This window comes from Ictalurus furcatus, chromosome 8 (assembly GCF_023375685.1).
Source record: "Ictalurus furcatus strain D&B chromosome 8, Billie_1.0, whole genome shotgun sequence".
In the NCBI taxonomy this organism is placed as follows: Eukaryota; Metazoa; Chordata; class Actinopteri; order Siluriformes; family Ictaluridae; genus Ictalurus; species Ictalurus furcatus.
In genome coordinates, this window is record NC_071262.1 from 8,459,435 (window position 1) to 8,483,197 (window position 23,763).

Genomic DNA, 23,763 nt, shown 5'->3' on the forward strand with positions numbered 1-23,763 from the left:
CTTCTAGGCCCAAAACACTCTTCTCTACTGTTAATAAACTCATTAATTCTCCTGCCCCGCTAATTGCTGCCACTTCTGAACTCTGTCAGTCGTTCCTTAACTCCTTTCAAAATAAGCTACAGGATTTTCTCACTCCTAGCCATATAGGTACCTTCACTGATTTCATTCCCACTACTCCATCTGCTGTTTCTGAGTTAATTAGTATATCTAATTCTACTTCCTGTCAGCTTGATCCTGCCCCCACTGCCTTATTTAAGCTTTGCCTGCCTGTTATCGCAGTGCCTATTTCCCACCTCATCAATAGAATATTTTGTCCTGGATTTATCCCTTCAGAACTCAAAACTGCTGCTGTCATTCCTGTTTTAAAAAAGCCTAGCTTGGACCCCCTCAGATCTTAAAAACTACCGCCCAATCTCTAATCTTCCTTTCTTGGCTAAAATAATGGAGAAAGTGGTTGCTGGCATTACTTCATCTTGGTTCATTTCCTACCTCTCTGGTAGTCAGCACTTCATTTCCATTCGTCAGTTTAAATCTACTCTGTTTCTATTTCTCAATGTGTTCCTCAGGGTTCTGTACTTGGTCCACTGCTTTTTATCATCTAAATTAGGTCGCATTAATCATTAATTTCCATTGCTATGCTGACAACGCTCAACTCTATATTAGTTCACATCATTCTGCTCCTTTCCCCACAAATTCCTTATTTGAATGTATCAAGGACATTAATTCCTGGAGGACTAGTACTTTTCTCAAACTCAATACTGAAAAAAACAGATGTGTTAGTACTAGCATCTCCACATGTTCTATCTCATTTTCTTGATCAGTTAATTGATATTAATGGTGTCCTGGTCAGACCCTCCTCTACCTTCCGCAACCTTGGTATTATCTTTGACTCTACACTCTCTTTTAACTCACACATCTCCTCTATCACAAAAACAGCTTTTTATCATCTTCGCAATATCGGTAGACTTTGCCCCATTCTTAACACCAAAGATGCCGAAACCCTCGTCCATGCCTTCAACAGTTCTCAGCTTGATTATTGTAATGCTCTCTTTTCTGGCCTTACCACTAAAACCATCAATAAATTGCAATACATCCAGAATTCAGCAGCCAGGGTTCTATCTCATTCTAAGAAATCATCACACATCACTCCTGTCCTGCACAGGTTACATTGGTTACCTGTTTCATATCGGATCCAATATAAATTCTCCTTATCACGTTCAAAGCCTTACATGGTCTTGCCCCTTCATACATTTTTGACCTCGTCTGTCCCTACACTCCATCACGCTCTCTCAGGTCATCTGAACCTGGCCTATTATTCATTCCACGTTACAAGCTGTCCTCACTCTGTGGTAGGGCTTTCTTTAGCCCCTTCACTTTCGAACTCTATCCCACAATACCTCTGTAATCTTATCTCTGTACAGGAGTTTAAAAACTAACTCACAACCTCAAAATATCTTTGCCCAATGTTTCTGTGACTCTTAACTATGACTTTTTTCTCTTGCTTTCTAATTGTAAAGTGACCTTGAGTATGTAGAAAGGAGCTATAAAAAAATTTACTTATTATTGTTATTATTATACCTTTACAGTAGCAAACAGGCTATCTATCAGGCTATCGATAGCAATTGTTCGTTTTGAGTTCAAGTACAAAAACCTAACTGAGTTAATGGATTTCAAATTGCTAAATGTTAACCTGCTGAACACTGACAGCTGTAACCTACTAGTTACCCCACTTTAGCTAAACAGTCATATACTGTAACGTATGACACTGCACTGTATTACTAGCACAGATGTAAACATAATGTATGTTAGGCTAAATTGGGAACCTATCTCTCGTATCTGATTAACTGTCTGTTAATGGAGCCAAGGGTCTAACAATAATTTACTCAGTGAATCAAATTCATGGAAGTTGTTCAGGAAACCTAAACCTGATGCTAAACCTTAAAACATACTTCAAATATGATGTTTGAAGTACTCATGGATCTGTGGAAATATTCTCTCCTCTTCTTCTGTATGTTCTTCTTCTTCTTCTTCTTCTTCATCTGTATCATGCAACCAACGTTAATATTCTCTCATCCTCGATTTGAACAATGCATTGCGCCACCACCAAACTTCAACATAAATGCTTCTTTCAACAAAAGGAGAAATCAGCATCAAACTGAAAGTAGCGACTGAAATTTTGCGGTGGCACCCGAGGTGGCCAATCAGATGTCAGGAGTGTCCAGTGCCATCCCGGAGTGTCTGATTGATTTTCCCTCTTTTCTCAGCTTCTAAATCGCTTGCTTTTCTCTCATAGATAGCTATCTGGTCTTCATGTTGGTTTATCCTTTTTTTAAATTTTTTTTTATAAACAACAAATGCAGGCATCACAGGTGAAATCCAGGGCTCAAACCAAGAGCAGATATTCAGAGCTATTTATTGTTTATACAATCAATTCAACAGGGTATACCTGAGTAACAAGAAACACCAGTCACATGTTCCAATATTTTTGATTACTAGAAAATGCATGACTAAAGCAAATGTGCCATGTTCAAAAGAAGAAGAAACCTTTATTTGTCACACATACTTTACAGCACAGTGAAATTATTTTCTTCGCATATCCCAGCTTGTTAGATAGTTGGGGTTAGAGCTCAGGGTCAGCCATGATATGGCACCCCTGGAGCAGAGAGGGTTAAGGGCCTTGCTCAAGGGTCCAACAGTGGCAGCTTGGTGGTGTTGAGTCTTGAACCCCTGACCTTCTGATCAGTAACCCAAAACCAGTTGGATGTAAATATCAGGGAATGAACGCTAAAATTCTGATCTATCATTTCATATTCATCTTTTGATCTCAAACCCAAACGTCCTCAGTGTATAACAAAAGTAAAAGAATTGGCCTTGCCATTCCATCAAAGGAACATTAGTCTGCTTTTGTATGGACTGGGGTGGGTTGCAGGGTGGGGTTTTTTAGCTACTTGCTACTAATCTGTTACTACAGCCTACTCACGATAATGTAGCCATTCTGACTACAGTACGGAAATGGGATTTCTGTAGTCAGACAACTAAATGTAAGATAGCTTGGAAGCTGTTACCAATGGGTTTAATCAAGAATGTCTGCAACTGTGTGATTTCTAATGATCCCACCCCATCTTGTGGTCATTATCGGAACTGCAGTTACAATCCTTCAGGTTTCAACCAGTGTTTTGGTATGTTTCACTTGTCCAGAAGGTCCTGTTCATGGACATCGTAAAGTTTGAAGTGGAGCAGCTGTGAGAATTTGAAGAGAAAGAGAAAAGGAGGAAATGTATCTTTGGCGTTGTGTGTTTGCTGTCGTTTTAGGCATGGTTTGGTATTTTTCCGAGTTCGGATATTCTTTTTTTTTGGTCCAGGTGGGTTGCTGTGCGCTGGGTTTCCTTACATTCTTTCTAAATGGAGGTAACAACAATGTTTGTGAAAGTAGCACCCAAACAGACTGTGCCGCTGATGAAGATATATCTCAGGTATTTGTTCTTTGTATGTCTTTTTATGTCTAAGTATGTTCTCCACATTCTTAAGGCTCAATTTTTTTTAGAACAGGTGTATATATATATATATATATATATATATATATATATATATATATATATATATATATATATTACATCATGCATACTAAGTGCGATATGGAGAAAGAGAAGATCTGAGAATGAGAAAGTGACTCACTGGATACTTAGTCGAGGATGACACTTATGTTAATTATAAACACACCAAAAGAATGGTGTGTCATGCCTATTGAAGACATGACAAAAATAATATGGCTATTTAAATGGTATGGATTTGGTCAATTTATTTACTGAAGGTCTCAGTCAGCTAAGACAGCTAAGACGTCCTCTGACCAGGGGACTTGGTAAGCAAAGTAACTCTTATGCATCAGCTACATTACTGGCATTACTACAACATCAACTATATTACTGGTGAGTATTTCATACCACTTAAATGTACAAAAATCCAAACTATCCCTTTAAAAGGACAATACTATAACAAATTTGGATTTGTTTGATTAAACACATTAAAAACTAAATTCTGTATTGATGAAAAGAGGATTTTGTTAGCTCTAAACTATGTTTGTGTGAAGCCATATGATCAAATATTTGTAATCAATTAAAACAATGTCAAATACCAGTACCAGTACAAAACCTGAGAAATTTCCTCAGCTGAAGTTCACCACAATTCCTTATAAACTTCTTGAGGAAAATCCAGAGTCTGATTTTCTCTCTTGTTGAGGAGCTCATGTTGTAGCATGGAAACAACCTTCCTGGGTGTAGGGGTGAGGCTGGCCAGTACTTTATCCAATCTGGGGGTAGTTTCAGTCCTTTCAGCACACTGCTCCAACACTCTGCTATATATGCAGGATCGTTGAACTCTTTCTTTATGTACCAGTTAAAGTAAGGTTTTTCTGACATTTGCTTCTGTGATGAGAAGTTTGACATCATGGGCCTTTAGGAAATCCAACCATACCTCTCTTCCAGAACTAGTTTGGAAGTCTTTCACTGCTTGCTCAGCAACTTCTTTTTCTTCAATGAGAACTGTGTCTAAGAATGTTGAAAAAAGGTCACCATCAGTGATTTCAAGTCCAAGACAGTAGGGGAGGAAGGGCTTGGCCAGCACAATGGGAAAGTACTTCACCATGTTGTAGCCTAGGACCATGATTTAAGCTACGTGTTCCCACTCATCTTTTATGTCATGTCTCGTCATTGGTATTTTAAGTAAGTTTCCGGCAGTGCATTTCATAATAAAAGGTCTCCCAGTACTCGCTTAGCACATCACGTAAAACACTACCATTGTCTTCTCCTTTCTCTCTTTCTCATTGGGTAAGACCACCTGAATCTCCAAGAGAGACTCATCTACAGACATCCATTTTTAAAAGCAGCATTTAGTTCATTGAAAACATTTCCCCTTTGAAGCCTTAGCCTGGTGGTCTTTGGTGGTTGGCGAAGTTCCTGTCCTGTAAATGAACTTTCCTCCTGCACTGGGTCCATTGGAAGGGTATCATCAAGGTCATCCTGGCAATAATCAAGAAAAGCATATGCAAGCACAATTTCCTCATCAATTAAAAATTATGCCTTTGGTACAACAATCAAATCCTCCTTATCCAGCATGTCATTCTCTGTTGAGACGTAAGCTACTGCATTCAAAAATTCACTCGACATCGGACTGACAATTTCATCTGTACTTGGAGTTCCAGTTGTGAAAGCAGTTCCACTGGGAGATCCAATTATGGAAAACACTCCATGTGAAGCAGCAGCTGCACAGCATGAAACACTTGTGAGGGCTGAGGCATTTTGTGATTCACCAGGTGAGGTAGGAAGCATTTAGTGTTTCATCTGCATCAATGTCAATCTTTTTGCAAGATAGATATTCTCAACAATTTAACTTTTCTCTTCTCATACTGCTGACCTAGTGTGGTCAATGTATCCAGCTCATCTTTAGTAAAATCTCGCATGGTGAATTCAAATTCATTGGCATTGCCTATTTTACATTTTCCATTTGGGGGGAGGAGAAAAAAAAAGTTCTCCAACAGCTGTGCCATTATAGTAGTCTTCAATGCTTTCAAATGTCTAGTCCCTCCTCACCTTTTCTCTTTTACCTGAATACAAGATACAAGAGCCCCCTACTTTTTCAAACAATTCCATTTTCAGAGCATTAGTGTTACCCGACAGTTCTTCGGAACAAGCATCCCCATGACTTCTCTTGGAGGCCCATCTTTGGTTTATTTTTGCCATCAGGCTTTCTGTAGCCTCAGTTGTGGTGGTTCCTTCCAGTGCAGACTTTGATGCAACAAGGGGTACTGATGCGGATACAAATGCAGAAGTGTCCATTCACTGAGATCGCATGCATTGTTGTAATGGATTGTTTTCTAACAAGTGAGGATCCTATCAAAAGCTGCTGTGATTATAGAGTCGAGTTTAGATAGGCTACATTTCATGCCACAGTGCATGCATTTCTATTGTAAAGTGACAGATCTTTTTACAGAATAGGAGGTCATGACAAAAACAGACACCAAACTCAAGTACTTCTAGAATAGCTTTAGCCTATGTGCAATTCTGTGTCTATATGTGCACAGGCGAGTGAGTGTTCTCTGTGGCTGATAGTATATGGATAAAATGGGGGCTATGCCAGACTAGTCCAATTTAACAGGTTTTCAACATTAAAACTGTATGCTGTGTTGGAATGGGGTATTATTCCTTTTCGTGGGGTGTCATATACCTTTTTGTTGATGAAGGAGGAAATAACCTCCTCACCTAATATCTGCTGTTCTCGAAGGGACATGTGGAAACTCTGGTCCATTCTGTTAAAGAGATATGATGATTTATTGGCAGGCAAAAAATATAAAAATTACTTTGAACTTTTTTTTAATTCAGTATGTACCAAGTCACCAATGGTATCTCACCTACTGGCTAATACTTAATCAAAACTCTCCCTTTATGAGTTCCAATTATGCTACATTCAATTGGATTGATTTGATTTTCCTTGAGTGTTAGTTCTATTATTTTGAGTTTCCTATTCTCTTTCCTTACTTTTCCCCTGTCCAATCACTGCAGTCATTTGATACTGCAGTCACTTATTACTTAATAAGCACCGGAATGGAGTGAAGGTATGCTCTACCACCAGTAAAACAAACTTAATCCAAGGCTTCACTAATATTATTACCTATCACCATGTTACATTACCAACAGATGCAGGACACAACACTACCTGTGTGCATGGAATACACATACGGCGCCATAGTGTTTATTGAAAATATTTATGAAGTGTAATCAATGTGTAGCTAACATTTGGATATGTTAATGAAGTGTATTCAATATGTATGACCAACATTTAGAATTATTACTTAAGCATAATTGAATAATCAATATTAGTCAACAAGCATAATTCAATATTAATATCAATATTTAGAAGCATAATCTAAATACATAGAACAATGTTTCATGATGTTATATTGTAAGTCTGTATTGAGTTAGATGCATTCTGTGTCTTACTGTACAATAATTGTTTTTTCTGTACCAGCCTGTATCCTCTACAGAAGTAAATAAACTTGAGGCCAGATACCAATTAACGAGTTAGGATAGGGCCTTAAGAAGGGAGGTAGGTTTCAGCTAAGACAGAAGATCAAAACAGACAGAAGCTCATTGAGACCTAAGAAGGGAGTGTTGGTCAAGGTCAGAGAGAAACAAAAAACTTTTTTTTAAAAAAGAAATCTTATCCTCATAAAACCGTTTCAAGAAAAACAATTAACTGCGCATGCTCCACAAATGTAAGATAACATATAGACATGAATAATTAATTGTGGCGAAGAAAATTGGTCTGTTTTTAATGAGGAAAGGCAAAACCCCACCTAAGATAAGTACGCTCTGGAGAAAGGTATAAAAAGGGCAGTGTGTTTGCATAATTTAGACTTTCTGCAGACTGTCTCACTTTATTGTTTCAATAAAGTTTATTTACTTTTTGACATCTACTAACCCTCTTTCTCTGAAGTTCTTTGACCAAGGCTGGAAAGATTGTTTGCCACGACATGTTCCAGTTTGGGTTTTTTGAAAATTTGGTCATCTACCAGTCAGAGTAAACAAAAATTCAAAACGGTCTGTTTGACGCGTCATAAGTGGACAAGCAGTCTCACTGTTAATGGAGGTCTCAAACACAAAGTTTGTTTAGCAAGAAAGCCTGGGAAGATAACGTTAGCTTCACACCACAAGGTTGGGTTTGGAGTGCAAAGCACAATAAATACAACGTTACACAAAAGGCTGAAAGCTGTGAAACGTCCAATTCAAAACACAACTTAGCATTAAATCTACCCTTAAACCTAGATAAATTGGATTTACCAGGCAGATGTACGCGAAAAGAGGGCGCACGGTGGCTTAGTGGTTAGCACGTTCGCCTCACACCTGACTCTGAGTAATCGACCTATAAACCAACAGGAAGTAGCTGATAGAAGAAGTTGTTTGTCGGAACAACCACAGCAACGCTTATAAACAAGGCGTCTCTCGTGGAGTTCCTGAATGCTGAAGAGGAATTGTTGTGTTTGTTGTTGACAATGTTTGTTTCAGTAAATGTCCCTATGTATAAAGACTACAGTTACATATCAGATCTCACATGCAAACAAGTTTATTGTAATATAATCAGGTCTTTGTTCTAATTAAAAGGATTTTAATGGAAATAGATTACACTAAACATTTTTCAGGTTGGTTTGTAATCTAATATTACTGAACTATATAAAATCATAAAAGAGCCAGATCGCTCGTCATAGATTTCCAGTGATCCCAGATATTGACATTTGGTTAAAAAGTGCATTAAATCACTGGTGTTATGCAGATGGCAAGAATACCCTCTCCCCTGACAGAGTGACAATAGTCAATTCTGGTGGTCTTTGAATGTCTGTATCCTAAGAGTCAGAGCCATGAGATGCATTTAAAAAGACATACTAACTCACAGAGGTGTCATTAACCCAACTGGAAAATGATACAAGATTCAGTCAAAATGTAATGTTGTAACATGATTTTATTGAAAAGTATATTACAAAACATAATAAAAGCAAGAACTGAAGAAACAAGGGCCAGTACCAGTGGAACTGGCTATTAAGATTAACTTCTTAAATTAAGGACCGGGTTTGGATTTTTGATATCTCGACTCAGTGCAATGCGATTAAACTCTGCTGAAATCCCATACAACTGTAATGTGGTGTGTTGTCTGTTTGTTGTATATGAACAAAACGGGAGTGGGGACATCTCCTATGACTCGTCTTCATTGAGGAGCATGTTGGGAACTCCTCTTGAGATGGGGAATTCTCTACCAGACTCAGGACACTGCAGAGCCCCCTCTATCACCTCCACCTATTTACACAGAAACAATGACTAGTCTAAATATGCTCTGAGGTTTTCAGGCTGCATGTCTAGTAGTGATAAGTCAAACAATTAGTTCTACCAAACTGAATACTGCTTTTGACATTTCAGTTTAATTACTGCAAATTTATATACAGTATACCTACATAATTATACAGAATATAAACAATATTGCTAACTGTCAAATAATTTCATCATGATTTAACACTAGAATAGTCTTAATTAGAAGTCGACTAATAATGGATTTTACTGATAACCAAGTTGGGCAGTACAGTACCTGCTGATAATGGATTAATTAACCGATAGTTTTTAAAATTGATACCAAATAAAATAACACTCAAAGTAAAATATTGCTGAACTTTATTACAAAAATAAACAGTACTGACTGTACCATGAAAATGTACTGTATTTTTAAAAAATAAAATATATATATTAACTATTAATAAATATTAAAGAAAATAAAAGATATACATTCAAACTGAACCAAAAAGTAACACTCCAAATAACAAACGCAAATAGAGACATCCAAAATGATGCGAAAAACACTTCAAATAACAGACAAAATTTGTAAGCAATAGCTTTTATTTCGCCTATAGAGGCCGCTCTCGTACTGTATAATGACGGCGGACACTTCTCAGACTCTCCCACAATGGACGCAACTGGGAAAAAGTATTGGTATGGATGGATTTCTGCAGATAACCTATAGTTCCAGCAATTGGTTATCAGTGCAGATTAATCTGCAAAACCGATCAATCAGTCGACCTCTAGTCTTAATGTTGTGAAGACAGCGGAAAAATCTGCAAAGCCTGAGTTCAGCATATCACAACAAAGTGCAAACTTCATATACAATTCTTTTTACCTCCAGTAGGACTCTGTGCACTTTGCGTAAAAAGTCTTCATCGTTCTCATAGTTTGATACAGGTGTGCTGGGGAGTTCCTGCAGATATCCCAGCTGTGGAAACAAACCATTTAGGCAATGCTCATATTAGTCCCTTGTTGAATGATTAGTTGAACCAGCCTCACCCCTTCAGCTGCTTGGATTAAAGCGCTCCACTCCAACTTTGGTATCATTCGGCTCACAAACTGAGGGTTGAACTCGATTTCATTCACTTTGACCTCTGTCGCCTTTGGAGAGGAGAGAAAAGAGACAGACGATTAATAAGCAGACCAGTTTCTTCCCTGAAAACCTACATGAAAGAATTTTCATGCGTCACATTTGTTCTAATACTGGGTTCTCAAAGTGGCAACACAGCCAGAGGGATACATCCATCCATCCATCTTCCATACCACTTATCCTACACAGGGTCGCGGGGGAGCCAATCCAGGGAACTCGGGGGTGAAAAGTGGGGGACTCTGGATAGAGTGCCAACCCATCACAGGGCACAATCGCACACACATTCACACACTACCGACAACTTGGAAATGCCAATCAGCCTTGAGCACGTGTCTTTTTACTGGGGGAGGAAACCCCTCAAGCACAGGGAGAAAGTCCACACATACAGAGTGGAAGTGGGATTCAAACCCCAAACCCTGGAGGTGTGAGGCATATTTACTAACCACTAACCCACCGTGTAATTATTATTATTGTTTTACAGTGTTCATTCTGGTCACGTGAATCAGTTTATTCTAAAGCTCAGTAACTTAAAAAAAAAAGTCTAATATTAGTTTCAATTTAATAATAAAAAAATTAGGAAAGGTGCTGTTAATATGGTATAAATTATTCAAAGTTTACGGTTAGATTTATTTATTTATATTTAAACACAGTGTAACTGGTGTTGGGATTTGCAGGTTATTATAAACTTTTTATTTTCCATATAAAGCTTTAAGGAAGTTGTTATAAGTGATGACGAACAATAAAAATGATAAATAAGACAAAGATAAGACGCTCTAATTGGATACAAATCACAAGACCTAATTAAAGAACACATTCATTTAAAGGGAAGTTTTCAACAAAGCAACAAGAGTTGACAACAAACATCAGGACATGTTTTAAATCTCATCATGCCACCCATGAGACTTGTTATTGTGATATAATTGTACAAGCCTAATAGTCTGAATGTCAAGCTATTGCCAGGCAGATTTTAGCCTCTCATCTAATATTCCAATACATCAGCCATCACTGATCTAGTGAGCTTAGTTAGCTAACTTAGCAGATCACATGTGTTTACCTTGATCAGCAGAGGATATCCTTTAGTTACTCCTTTCACATGCGACGTCAACATGTTATGCGTTAGCAACTTCATTGTAGCAGTCTCTGTGATGTTATATCTAAGGAAGAATTTAAAAATATATAGATCACCACGGGCTAGGTATAATAAGTATTCACTAGCTTTGCTATCACGTGTTGTTCTTCTGTGCTGTTGAAATAAGCGTTAAGGATAAACTCAGGCACGACAGTGCCACCTGCAGGCCATGAACAGACTCGTGTTAAACAGGGGCTCTCAAACTAACGATCACTTTCTGTACACCCTTTTATCTGTAAAAACAACTCCACGTCGCCCCTCACTACACACGTATTTCATGAACTATTCATTACGAGGCTCAATATCCAAATATGTACAATGATATTCCTGCTATTTATTGGAACCATAGAGATTTTTTATTCCTGAACCTATTCACTGACAAACACATTACATTCCAAAACATGACGTGTAGACCTACTGGTTTACGGACTGGACACGTCGACCAGTTAAACATATAACGGAGCAGTGTAACAAACGAACAAATAAACAAACAAACAAACAAAACAAAACAAAAAAATCACAGACCTTGATTTCTGTCACAGTTTCTGCCACCATCAAAAAGTCCATGATAACATTTTCTCCAGCAGATATTATTTGCATGATATTCGGATAATTGCATAAATAAGCATGGGTACAGGTATTCCTATTAAAGTGGCCAGTGTGTGTAGGTTAAAACAGCACCACACATTGGCAGAGAGATTGACAATTTACCAATCATATTACAAAACCTTATTCCAATGTACAGGTTTTATTTATTTTATTTTATTTTATTTTATTTTATTATATTATATATATATATATATATATATATATATATATATATATATATATATATATATATATATATATATATATATATGTGTAATTGTGTTTATACATTGTCTTGGTATTATACAGATTAATTTTACAGCTTATGATATAGTAATAATTACAGATAAACAAAACACAGTGAAAGCTATGATTTTCATAGCCTGTAGATCACCCTATTAAAACACTCAACCCACAAACATACACATCCTAACTCATAAGACACTGTGTACATGTACATATGCACTTCCCTTAAACTTCATTAATAAGTGTAACATATTAACCACAAGCCTTTTTAATCTTTCAGTTGCTGAAAGCCCTTTACAATACAAAGACATCATCGCATGAATATGATTAGCAGTTTTGTTACTTATAATGACAAATATTTAAAAAAAAATAAATCTAGAAAGGCAACTAAACAAGACAAAGCCAAGTGAGGTTGAACAACACTTCTCAGTCTGTGGAACTAAAAATTATGTATTGGACACTAAAACTTCAGGACCTGAGCATGGAAATGCCACAGAACCATGTATATGGAGATTAGGAAAATAAGCTAAACATTCAAATTGATGTTAATTATGGCACGCTAACACCGGGGGCATACCACACAGGATGTGGGAGAATCACTAGTACACTTTAGATTGTATTATGTATTATTATTATTGTATTATGGAAAGGCCACTTTTACACTGCCTCCCATGCTGCTTTGACAAAAATGCTGTCTTAGATCCCAATCTGGACATTTTGATCAATGTCATAATTCCTTAGAATGGGTGAAAGAAATACTGAACAATTCAAATAACTAATTACATAATAATAATAATAATAATAATAATAATAATGATGAAACATCCCAGATAACCAGTGTGTAATTCCGAGAGGAAAGAAGAAATAAAAGCTAGCTGTAGGTGTTTTTTTTTAAAACGGTAAACAGTGTTCAGAATCGATATGATTGCGTAATTTCAGATCAGGTGGATGGCAACAAATTGCACTTGACTACCTACAAAGCGCTCTGCATGTGCGCAGTAAATGTGCTTGAATGTGAGAATGTGCAACTAACATGCGGAAGCCACTTAAAACATGTCGGGTTGTGCTGAGCGGCAGATTTTTTTTTTTCCTTCATCTTTGCATTAATACTCTCAGAGATTTTCATATACACACACTCATGTCTCCGCGCTACCATTCACACTAGCAAAAAGACTGATTTAGTCTTTGATCAGTCATTCTTGGCCATCTTCTGTGCGCCATTTTAAGAAGTCCTCTTTTCGTGCATCCGGTTTGATTTGGTTCCGCATGCCTCCAAGCAGGTTGGAGGTGGCTTCAGAGGCTACTATTAAGGGACGCACCACAGTGGGAGGGATCTGACGCAGAACCCCACCCACTGCTCCTGGAAGACCTTTCTGCTCGTGCCCACGAGAGGCCACGTCACACAGGGTCTGAGCAGTGTCTATCACCCCCTACAACATACAAACACAAGGCTCCATTATATAGCTGAATTTGGCTTGTGTGTGCAGTAACTAAAGTGAATCAAAACATTTCTATTCCACATTCTTAAATTTTACAGATGGCTGGAACAGTATTTGTTAATCCGGTCTTGGACACACTCTGGTCATAGGTAGGAACTATTTTAACTAGTGGAATAAATTACCTTGTATAGAGTGCCCTCCATTAGTATTGGCACCCTTGGTAAATATGAGCAAAGAAGGATGTGAAAAATTGTCTTTGTGAATTTTTTTTAACAAAAGATCAAAAGGTTAAACAATTTTTCAAAGATACTCTGCTCTCATGGATATCAAACAATTGCAAATACAGGTTTATCCAAACAAAAAAAAAAAATCATTGTTAAATATAGGTGTGGAACAATTACTGGCACCCCTATGAATTCATATGAATAATATATTTTAAGTAAATTCCCATTGATATTTTAAATTTTTAGTACACCTGGGTGACCAGGAACAGGAAATTGTTCAACCATGACTTACTGTTTCACACGGGTACAAATATGAGGTAGCACATAGGCCAAATTCCATTAATCATTCATAACAATGGGTGAGACCAATATATCTGTGATGTGCGACAAAAGGTTGTTGTTAAGCTTCACAAACTGGGAAGTGGCTACAAGAAAATAGCACAAGCATTGAAAATGCCCATTTCCACCATCAGGGCAATAATTAAGAAGTTTCAGTCGACTGGAAATGATATGAATCAGCCTGGAATTGGACGGGTGACTATTTTGTCTGCTATTTTCTCTCTGCTACTATTTTCTCTTCACGCACTGTGAAGAGGATGGTTCGAGTGGCCAAAAAGTCTCCAAGGATCACAGCTGGTGAATTGCAGAAGTTAGCTGGGTCTTGGGGTCAGAAAGTCTCCAAAACTACAATCTGAATTCACCTAAAACACCACAAATTTTTTGGAAGAGTTTCTAGAAAAAAGCCTCTACTCTCATCCAAAAACAACCCCAAGTGTCTTCAGTTTTCCAGATGGAACCAAAATAGAGTTTTTTGGCAATAAACACCAGAGGTGGTTTTGGTGCACACAGAGAGGTAGCCATATGGAAAAGTACATCATGACCACGGTTAAATATGGTGGTGGCTCTTTAATGTTTTTGGGCTGTTTTTCTGCCAGAGAACCTGGACATTTTGTTAAGATACATGGCATCATGGACTCTTTCAAATATCAACAGATATTAAATGAAAACCTGACTGTCTCTGCCAGAAAGCTTAAAATGGTCCGTGGTTGGATCTTCCAGTAGGACAATGATCCAAAACATACATCAAAATCACCACAGAAATGGTTTACTGACCACAAAATCATGGTCCTGCTATGGCCATCCCAGTCCCCTGATTTGACACACACAGAAAACCTGTGGGGTGAACTGAAGAGGAGAGTTCACCAGTATGGAGCTTGAAATTTGAAGGATCTGGAGAGATTCTGTATGGAGGAATGGTCTCAGATCCCTTGCCATGTATTCTCCAACCTCATCAGGCGTTATAGGAGAAGACTCAGAGCTGTTATCTTGGCAAAGGGAGGTAGCACAAAGTATTGACTAAAAGGGTGCCAATAATTGTTGCACACCTGTACTTAACACTGACTCTTTTTTTTTTTTTTTTTGGATAAACCTGTTTTATTTGCAATTGTTTGATTTAGAATATAGGATATGGATGATTTTAGTTCAAGGTTGCAACATCACAAAATGTTCAGGGGGTGAATACTTTTTATTTGAGAGCAGTGAATACCTTCATATTATATCTTATTTATGTTAGTTTGTAAACATTTGTACATGTGAATTATATAGTTTACTTAATAGGGAATGATAAAGTATAGCACAGCAGAACGCTACCTCTCTGACGGTGTCATAGGCCTTGGCCACACCTTCTCTGAGGTCCGCTGGCTGTGGGGTGCGTCTAGGCCGGGAGGCAGGACGTCCCTCTGTGATGCCGCGGGTCAGCGGTGGAGTTGGGGACAGGATGTCGTACACCGTTTCTGCTGTGGCCTACAGAGCAAACATGACATGCTTTACTTGCATAACATATACTTCAATGTTACCACTGGGGTCAGGGCTAAACACCAGATGCTAATCTTATAATATTCATCTGTGATGTTTACACAAACTTGCAATATTCTATATTTCAAGAATGTGCTTCTATTATAATTGAAAAATGGAACATTAATAATGAACATGTACTAAAAACAGACTTGTTTTTGCACAGTCACTAAAAATGAGATCTTAACTAAACATATCAAGGACATTATGCAGTGTTTGTGTGTGTGAGTGTATAGGTGCACGTGTATGTGTATGCGCATGCATGTACATACCTGTATGGCCTGCACCAGTCTGTTACTGAGCTCCAAGGCTGCTGAAGCTGTAGAAGTACCGAAGGATGCTGCCCCCCTCTGGAGACCCCGAATAATACGTCCATCTTTCCTGTACTGCTCAATAGGCATCCAGAACAGATCCCGCACCCCGTGAACTGCAATAAGAGCCGAATAAGGAGTAATTAAGCTAATGAAAATAAACAATTTTTCAGCATCACGTATAACGTTTTACTTAACTTTACAAGTTTCATTTCCTTTGTCAAGTAATGTGAAGGAAAATATAACTGTATCTCACATTTTTGAGGGTCAAGCCACAGATTGGGATCAAGTCTTTAAGTAATAAAAGCACCATAACTAGACTTTAAGCCTGCAAACAGACAGGTATGGAGCGAATTCTGTACTAAAACAAAATTACGAGAGCTGCCAGAAAAAACTTGAAAAAACTCAAAAACTCAAAAACCTCAGCAACATTAAACAATCAGTTGGGGTTTTTTTGGTAAGCATCAATGTGGTGGATTTACGAAAAGCTCTAGTGTTTTTGTCAAAACTTTCCTGCCTGCTGGAATCTTTGAGCCTGCTATGTAAATGTGCACTTCAAGACCTACATAATGTACCCCAAACACCTCATCTCCATTACTTCTAATAATGATAATAATGAGTCTTTATTGATCACATATACATTACAACACAGTGAAATCTTTTCTTCGCGTACCCCAGCTTGTCAGGAAGTTAGGGTCAGAGCTTAGATTTGTGTGAGGGCAAGAAAATTCCAGCAAGTAGGAATATTTTAGGACAAATCTGGCTATAGCAGGATAAAAGTGAGCATAAAAGAAGAGAAAGTAGTGCATTCAGTGTTCTATATTTAAGCATTACAATCAATAAAAATATTTACAAGTTAAGAATTGCTACATATGCATACTCACACAGCTGAACTACAGAGTGCATTGGACCAACACCTCCCAGAATTCCTGGTAACTGGTTCTTCCTGATGTCAGTCAGCCACTCATTCACAGCGTACTGAATGACCTTATCAACACCCAGCAGTCTGGAAGAGAATGTGCAAAGTAAATAAAATATACTTGGTATTAAATCAATTAATAATTATTATCTAAATAACCTGAGAGTGTGACATACTGTGACAAACCACTGCAATTAAGAAGAAAAAAAAACAACAACATTAACTTAGAGCTAGGAAGGCTAATTTAATATTCCCAGTTTTCTACAATGAACCTGAACAAAATGTGCCACTTAAAAAAAAGAAAAGAAAAGAAGAGCAAAGAGGTGTACAGATTTGTGTAGGAATGAGGTTGATAGCTGTTGGTGAGAGGGAGCTAATCACCCATGTCTACAGCACAGCCTCTTCAGCTTCAGCTCTGAGCAGTTCAGTTGGGCCAGGCCAATAAGAATCCCTGCAAACGTTCCCTATAAAAACAGCACAGGGCCAATCACAGGGTTTAACTACCGTGCAGTAATCTTTGCTTTTGCCTCTGTACTCCAGCACATAGAGCTGGTTATAGAGTTAAATGACATTTATACTGTCTAAAACATATCAATAACCAACTTCCATCTTAATAGTGCATAAATACTACATAATGAACATTCCAATTCAATGATAATTTTAAGGATTTTAAGGCTATTTTGATAAACATGTAAGAACATACTCGATATGGACTCGGCTAACCAAGCGAACAGTGATGAACCTACCTTCTCTACACAAAAATACTTAAAAACTCCCTTCTTTACAGATACTAGATATTCTGTGGATACTTTATATTCAACTTGACTAAAAACATCAAGCTTTATCTGGGATATTGTATACTCATAATACATAATGTAAACATGATTTCTGCACACACTTAGAACCACAACCAAATGAAAACACACAATTGACTAATAAAATTCAAGATATGTAACTTAAGACAGAAATGTATTGAATTAGCCAATAAATACAGTGAGGGAAAAAGTATTTGATCCCCTGCTGATTTTGTATGTTTGCCCACTGACAAAGAAATGATCAGTCTATAATTTTAATGGTAGATTTATTTGAACAGTGAGAGACAGAATAACAACAAGAAAATCCAGAAAAACGCATGTCAAAAATGTTATAAATTGATTTGCATTTTAATGAGGGAAATAAGTATTTGACCCCCTCTCAATCAGAAAGATTTCTGGCTCCCAGGTGTCTTTTATACAGGTAACAAGCTGAGATTAGGAGCACACAGCTTGTTACCTGTATAAAAGACACCTGACCACAGAAGCAATCTATCAATCATCAATCAATCATATTCCAAACTCTCCACCAAGGCCAAGACCAAAGAGCTCTCCAAGGATGTCAGGGACAAGATTGTAGACCTACACAAGTCTGGAAAGGGCTACAAGACCATGCCAAGCAGCTTGGTGAGAAGGTGACAACAGTTGGTGCGATTATTCGCAAATGGAAGAAACACAAAAGAACTGTCAATCTCCCTCGGCCTGGGGCTCCATGCAAGATCTCACCTTGTGGAGTTGCAATGATCATGAGAACAGCGAGGAATCAGCCCAGAACTACACGGGAGGATCTTGTCAATGATCTCAAGGCGGCTGGGACCATAGTCACCAAGAAAACAATTGGCAACACACTACACCGTGAAGGACTGAAATCCTGCAGCGCCCGCAAGGTCCCCCTGCTCAAGAAAGCACATATACATGCCCGTCTGAAGTTTGCCAATGAACATCTGAATGATTCAGAGGACAACTGGGTGAAAGTGTTGTGGTCAGATGAGACCAAAATGGAGCTCTTTGGCATCAACTCAACTCGCAGTGTTTGGAGGAGGAGGAATGCTGCCTATGACCCCTGGAACACCATCCCCACCGTCAAACATGGAGGTGGAAACATTATGCTTTGGGGGTGTTTTTCTGCTAAGGGGACAGGACAACTTCACCGCATCAAAGGGACGATGGACGGGGCCATGTACCGTCAAATCTTGGGTGAGAACCTCCTTCCCTCAGCCAGAGCATTGAAAATGGGTCGTGGATGGGTATTCCAGCATGACAATGACCCAAAACACACGGCCAAGGCAACAAAGGAGTGGCTCAAGAAGAAGCACATTAAGGTCCTGGAGTGGCCTAGCCAGTCTCCAGACCTTAATCCCATAGAAAATCTGTGGAGGGAGCTGAAGGTTCGAGTTGCAAAACGTCAGCCTTGAAACCTTAATGACTTGGAGAAGATCTGCAAAGAGGAGTGGGACAAAATCCCTCCCGAGATGTGTGCAAACCTGGTGGCCAACTACAAGAAACGTCTGACCTCTGTGATTGCCAACAAGGGTTTTGCCACCAAGTACTAAGTCATGTTTTGCAGAGGGGTCAAATACATATTTCCCTCATTAAAATGCAAATCAATTTATAACATTTTTGACATGCGTTTTTCTGGATTTTTTTTTGTTGTTATTCTGTCTCTCACTGTTCAAATAAATCTACCATTAAAATTACAGAATGATCATTTCTTTGTCAGTGGGCAAACGTACAAAATCAGCAGGGGATCAAATACTTTTTTCCCCTCACTGTATATTTAATAAAGAGAGTTTCAGGGGTCATCAACTGGCAGACTATGATTTTTAGTTGACCAAACATATTTGAAATATACCCCATGGAAAATGCATATTTGAAAAAATACTGTCTGGCAGCAGGGTATGGTCAAGCGTCGACTGTGTACGGAGAGGAGGCAAGTTTAACCAGCAGGTAACGCATGATGATTCTCACCTGTGTGTGAAAGCGCGCACACACTCGCGCACACACTCGCGCACACACTCGCGCACACACTCGCGCACACACTCGCGCACACACTCGCGCACACACACTCGCACACACACTCGCACACACACTCGCACACACACTCGCACACACACTCGCACACACACTCGCACACACACTCACACACACACACTCACACACACACTCACAGAGAGAGCGTGATCTGAACTTGAACAAGGTGGAAACCGTGCACTAGTGAAACAGCATTTCTGTTTGGTCTTGTTTTGAGTGAATGTAATGTGCCATGAAAAGCACAGCCGAGAAAACAAAGGGAGTTTGAAGCTCCGAGGAAAATTCCTCTGCCACATTCGTGAATCCTCCTTCACATACACACACAGACCTAAAGTTCTACATACTGTAGAAGTGATTATAAACATGACTGGCCATAGACAACAGAATAGTCATATTTCAAGTAATTTGAAGTCTGAAAGTGGAGAGTTTTCACAGAAGTTCAAAGATTTAAAAAAAAATTAATTTACTTGAATTGATAACGTGGCTCATATTAAAAAAGGTTGTTGGGAAAAACAGAATGGAAACATAAGTTTGCGTTTATTCTCACGGCGTCAAATCCAGAACACACCTCATGTCTGTGGTGCTAGTCAAAAGTGGTAATGTGACGTGTGGCTACAAATCAACAAATTTAAACTGTCTTATTTATAGCCATGAACCACAAACTAATCTAGACGTAACTGCTGTCACCATTCAGTCATGTTAGTTACGTAAAGAACTTTTTATGCAACTAGACCTTTACAAATTTTAGCTGAATACACCTGGTCTAGACAGTCTCCGAGACATTCCCAACAATGTTGTGGATGCTGATCACCCAATCACCCAGTGTCTGAACCCTCACCTGTTCAATAGCCACATGCTTCCCCTGGTAGTCCAGCCATATGGGAACTTCTGAGGTGAAACGGAACTCTCTAATAAGAGAGAAAAGACAAAAGCCAATGTTCCTGACCCAAAGACAATGCATGTCAAGAAACGGGATAATACTTCGGATCTGTTACGAAAACACTATAAATATATTTGTTGATATACCGGAAATAAATTGGTTGGTCAGAGGAAGAGGAGGAGCCAGCAGAGGAAGAGCTCTGCTCACTATACGTTGTCTCTACAGAAGCAGTGAGGTCAGGACCCAATCCAGAGCCAGACTCTACTTCCTCTGAAGGCTTCTGAGTAGTGTCTGCTTTCACTATCAAAAAAAGACAGGATATACTTTATATACGTATGAATAAGAAAGAAAAGATTTTTTAAAAAAAACAAAAAAAAAAAACTAAGCCTCTTCATTCTTTCAGGCTTACCCTCTGCAGCCAGATCAACAGGTAAGTAGGGATTAATCCCAGCAGCCATGTTGCTAAAGAAGTCTTTCAGAAAGAAAAGGGCATCCTGTGGGCATATAATAAAACATTAGATATAATCTCAATATGTAATATCTATTGTAGTAGCACCACAGACATTGCACCAGTACTACCTCTTGAGCATGCATATGAGAAAAATACAAAGCCTACACAAATGTGTTTGGCATTTTCAATGATGATTTCATTGCTCAATCAGCTTATATTAATAAGGGCAGTGTGTGCAAGAACCAGTCAGGATTTTTCTTTAATTCAAGCTCTTTAAGCACTTCAAATACATTAATTAAACAAACAAACAAAAAAACACGTTTAACCTCAAGCACCTCGCAGGAGCCAAGTTCAATGAAACACTATTAAATGACCAAAGATCAGTCTGACTCTATGTCTGACTGACATGACTGTCACAGATAGAGTGAACTGTGTCATCATAACCCACTAATGACACAGCGGAGCCTCCTGGCATCCTTTTTTACATAGATATATTCCTTCTTGAAGATCATATATCTGTAGGAAATACTAATATACTCAGAACAGTCTGTCAGTCTATCAAAGTGACATACAGCATTAGTAATGATTCCATGGAAGGTAGATGTGCAGCAAAGCTAGAGGCCTTATTACCTGATCTATGTTGAGTCGGAGGGGCAGCAGACTGACTCTCAGGCAGCACTCTGGACCTCCCAACCCAGATTCAGGAAGTACCTGCAGAGCCTTTACGGTTAACTACAGAACACGAACACAACCATGTTAACTACAAATAAAGCAAGTTATAGAACATGATCAAGATTAAGACACTGGAAGAAGTTTAACTTGTGCAGCAAGTGGACAGTGTCTCTTCTTCACAAGGCAGCAAGTACTTATCCTAGCATATGTCTTAAGGTTATATGAGTTACTATATCCTTCCTGGCAGCTCAAATCAATCTGGACATTTTCCTTTGACCTCTCTTATAAACAAGGTGTTTAAATCCACAGAACTGTCACTCGCTCAGTGTTTTTCACACCAATGTGTGCAAACTCTAGAGACTGTTGTGTGTGATCAGGAGATCAGCGGTTTCTGAAATACTCAAACCAGCCCATCTGCTACCAACATCAATGCCACAGAGATCACTTTTCCTTCATTCTGATGTTAGATGTGAACATTATCTGGAGCCTTTGACCTGCATCTACATGATTTTTTGCATTGCGCTGCTGTCCAATGATTGGCTGATTAGACAAATGTATGAATGTGCAGGCATGCATGTGGTCCTAATAAAGTGTATATACACAGAGTCATGTGAAAAAATACATAAACCCTAGGGAAATTGTTTTAAAATAATAATAATAATAATAAAAAAGTATATATATATATATATATATATATATATATATATATATATATATATATATATATATATATATATATATATATATATAATTTATTATTTTTACATAATTGGACAAGCAAACATGTGACCCTCTTTGAAACAGTGCACCCAGGTTGATACACCTTCAAATGACAAATTTTACATTTTGTAGTAATTTTCACAATTTAAATTAAGAAAAAAACAAAAACAACAGATCATTCACATGGAAAAACTAAGCACACTCCTACATTTATACATCACACCTTAAAATTAGAATCAGGTGTTCAGGATTTGGTGCCAGTGATTAGAACCTGCTTAGGGAGTGCAAGTGGAACCTGTCTTATTTATACCCCTCTCATATCCAGTGTTTGGTGTTCCCTTTGCTATTGAGGTGTGTGGTGTCAAGCCAAGATCTAAATAGTTCTGTAAGGCCTTCAGAAAAAAGGTTGTGGATGCCTGAGTCTGGCAAGGGATTTAAAATCATCTCCAATTTATTTGAAATACATCATACCACTGTGAGGAAAATCATCTACAAGTGGCGCAGATTTCAAATGACTGCCAATTTGTCCAGGACTGGCCGTCCCAGCAAATTCAGCCCAAGAGCAGTCTGTCTGATGGAAAAAGAATTTTCCAAGAACCCCACAATTTAATCACTGGAACTGCTAGTGAATCCTGCAGCTGCTGGTGTCTAAGTGTATACTTCTAGAGTCAGAAAAAGATTACACAAATTTGACTTACATGGGAGGCGTGCCAGGAAAAAGCCTTTGCTGTCTAAAAAGAACATTAGAGCAAGATTACAGTTTGACAATGAACATGTAGGCAAAGACCAGGCCTTTTGTAATAAAGTGCTCTGGACAGACGAATCAAAGATAGAGTTGTTTGGCCACAGTAACAGCAGACATGTTTGGTGGTGATCAAAGACAGTTTTTTAGGAGAAACATCTCATGCCAACTGTGAAGCACAGTGGTGGAAATGTTAAGGTTTGGGGTTGCTTCACTGCCTCAGGGTCTGGACAGCTTGAATTAATTGATTCAACTATGAATTCTGCATCATATCAAAGAATCCTTGAAGATAATGTGAGGCTATCTGTCCAAAAGTTGAAGTTGAACCGAAAGTGGACCTTTCAACAGGTTAACGACCATAAGCACACTAGCAAATCCACCAAGGAATGGCTCAAAACAAAGAAATTGAGTGTTATGGAATGGCCTAGTCAAAGGCCGGATTCGAATCCCATTGAAATGTTGTGGGGGGATTTGAAACGGGCAGTGCATGCAAGAAAACCATCAACCATCTTGCAACTGAAAGAATATTGCATAGACAAGCAGTCATAAAGTCCAGCAAGCCTTGTGGACAATTATGCAAAAATGTCTACAAGAAGTTTCTGCTAAAGGGGGTAATACTAGCTTCTGAGGCCAAGGGTGTACTTACTTTTTCCACAGAATATCAAATTTATTGCTATTTCTGTTTAATAAACGATTGAAAAATCATTTCTCAAGTACATCAACTTTATTAATAGGCACTGTTTCAAAGAGGATCAAATGTTTGCTTGTCCAAATATGTCAAA

General features: G+C 38.4%; 2 protein-coding genes across 2 annotated transcripts in view; both read right to left on the reverse strand.

Moving 5' to 3' along the window:
• Positions 1–8,493: 8,493 nt before the first annotated feature.
• trmt112 (tRNA methyltransferase activator subunit 11-2) lies at positions 8,494–11,849 on the reverse strand. Its single transcript, XM_053630590.1, has 4 exons — positions 11,018–11,849; positions 9,873–9,974; positions 9,709–9,801; positions 8,494–8,840 (listed from the first exon to the last, which is right to left on the reverse strand). Exons 1-4 carry the CDS (start codon positions 11,090–11,092, stop codon positions 8,739–8,741), a joined length of 372 nt encoding a protein of 123 aa, XP_053486565.1. The 5' UTR covers positions 11,093–11,849; the 3' UTR covers positions 8,494–8,738.
• Positions 11,850–11,953: 104 nt separating this feature from the next.
• atg2a (autophagy related 2A) overlaps positions 11,954–23,763 on the reverse strand; it is a 35,939-nt gene continuing 24,129 nt past the window's right edge. The window contains exons 34-42 of the mRNA XM_053630520.1: positions 21,478–21,579; positions 20,806–20,890; positions 20,543–20,696; positions 20,355–20,424; positions 17,055–17,137; positions 16,639–16,760; positions 15,716–15,870; positions 15,240–15,392; positions 11,954–13,356 (exon numbers count right to left, since the gene is read on the reverse strand). Coding sequence (XP_053486495.1) covers positions 13,120–13,356; positions 15,240–15,392; positions 15,716–15,870; positions 16,639–16,760; positions 17,055–17,137; positions 20,355–20,424; positions 20,543–20,696; positions 20,806–20,890; positions 21,478–21,579 — 1,161 coding nt within the window. The 3' untranslated portion in view covers positions 11,954–13,119. The remainder of the gene's footprint in view (positions 13,357–15,239; positions 15,393–15,715; positions 15,871–16,638; positions 16,761–17,054; positions 17,138–20,354; positions 20,425–20,542; positions 20,697–20,805; positions 20,891–21,477; positions 21,580–23,763) is intronic.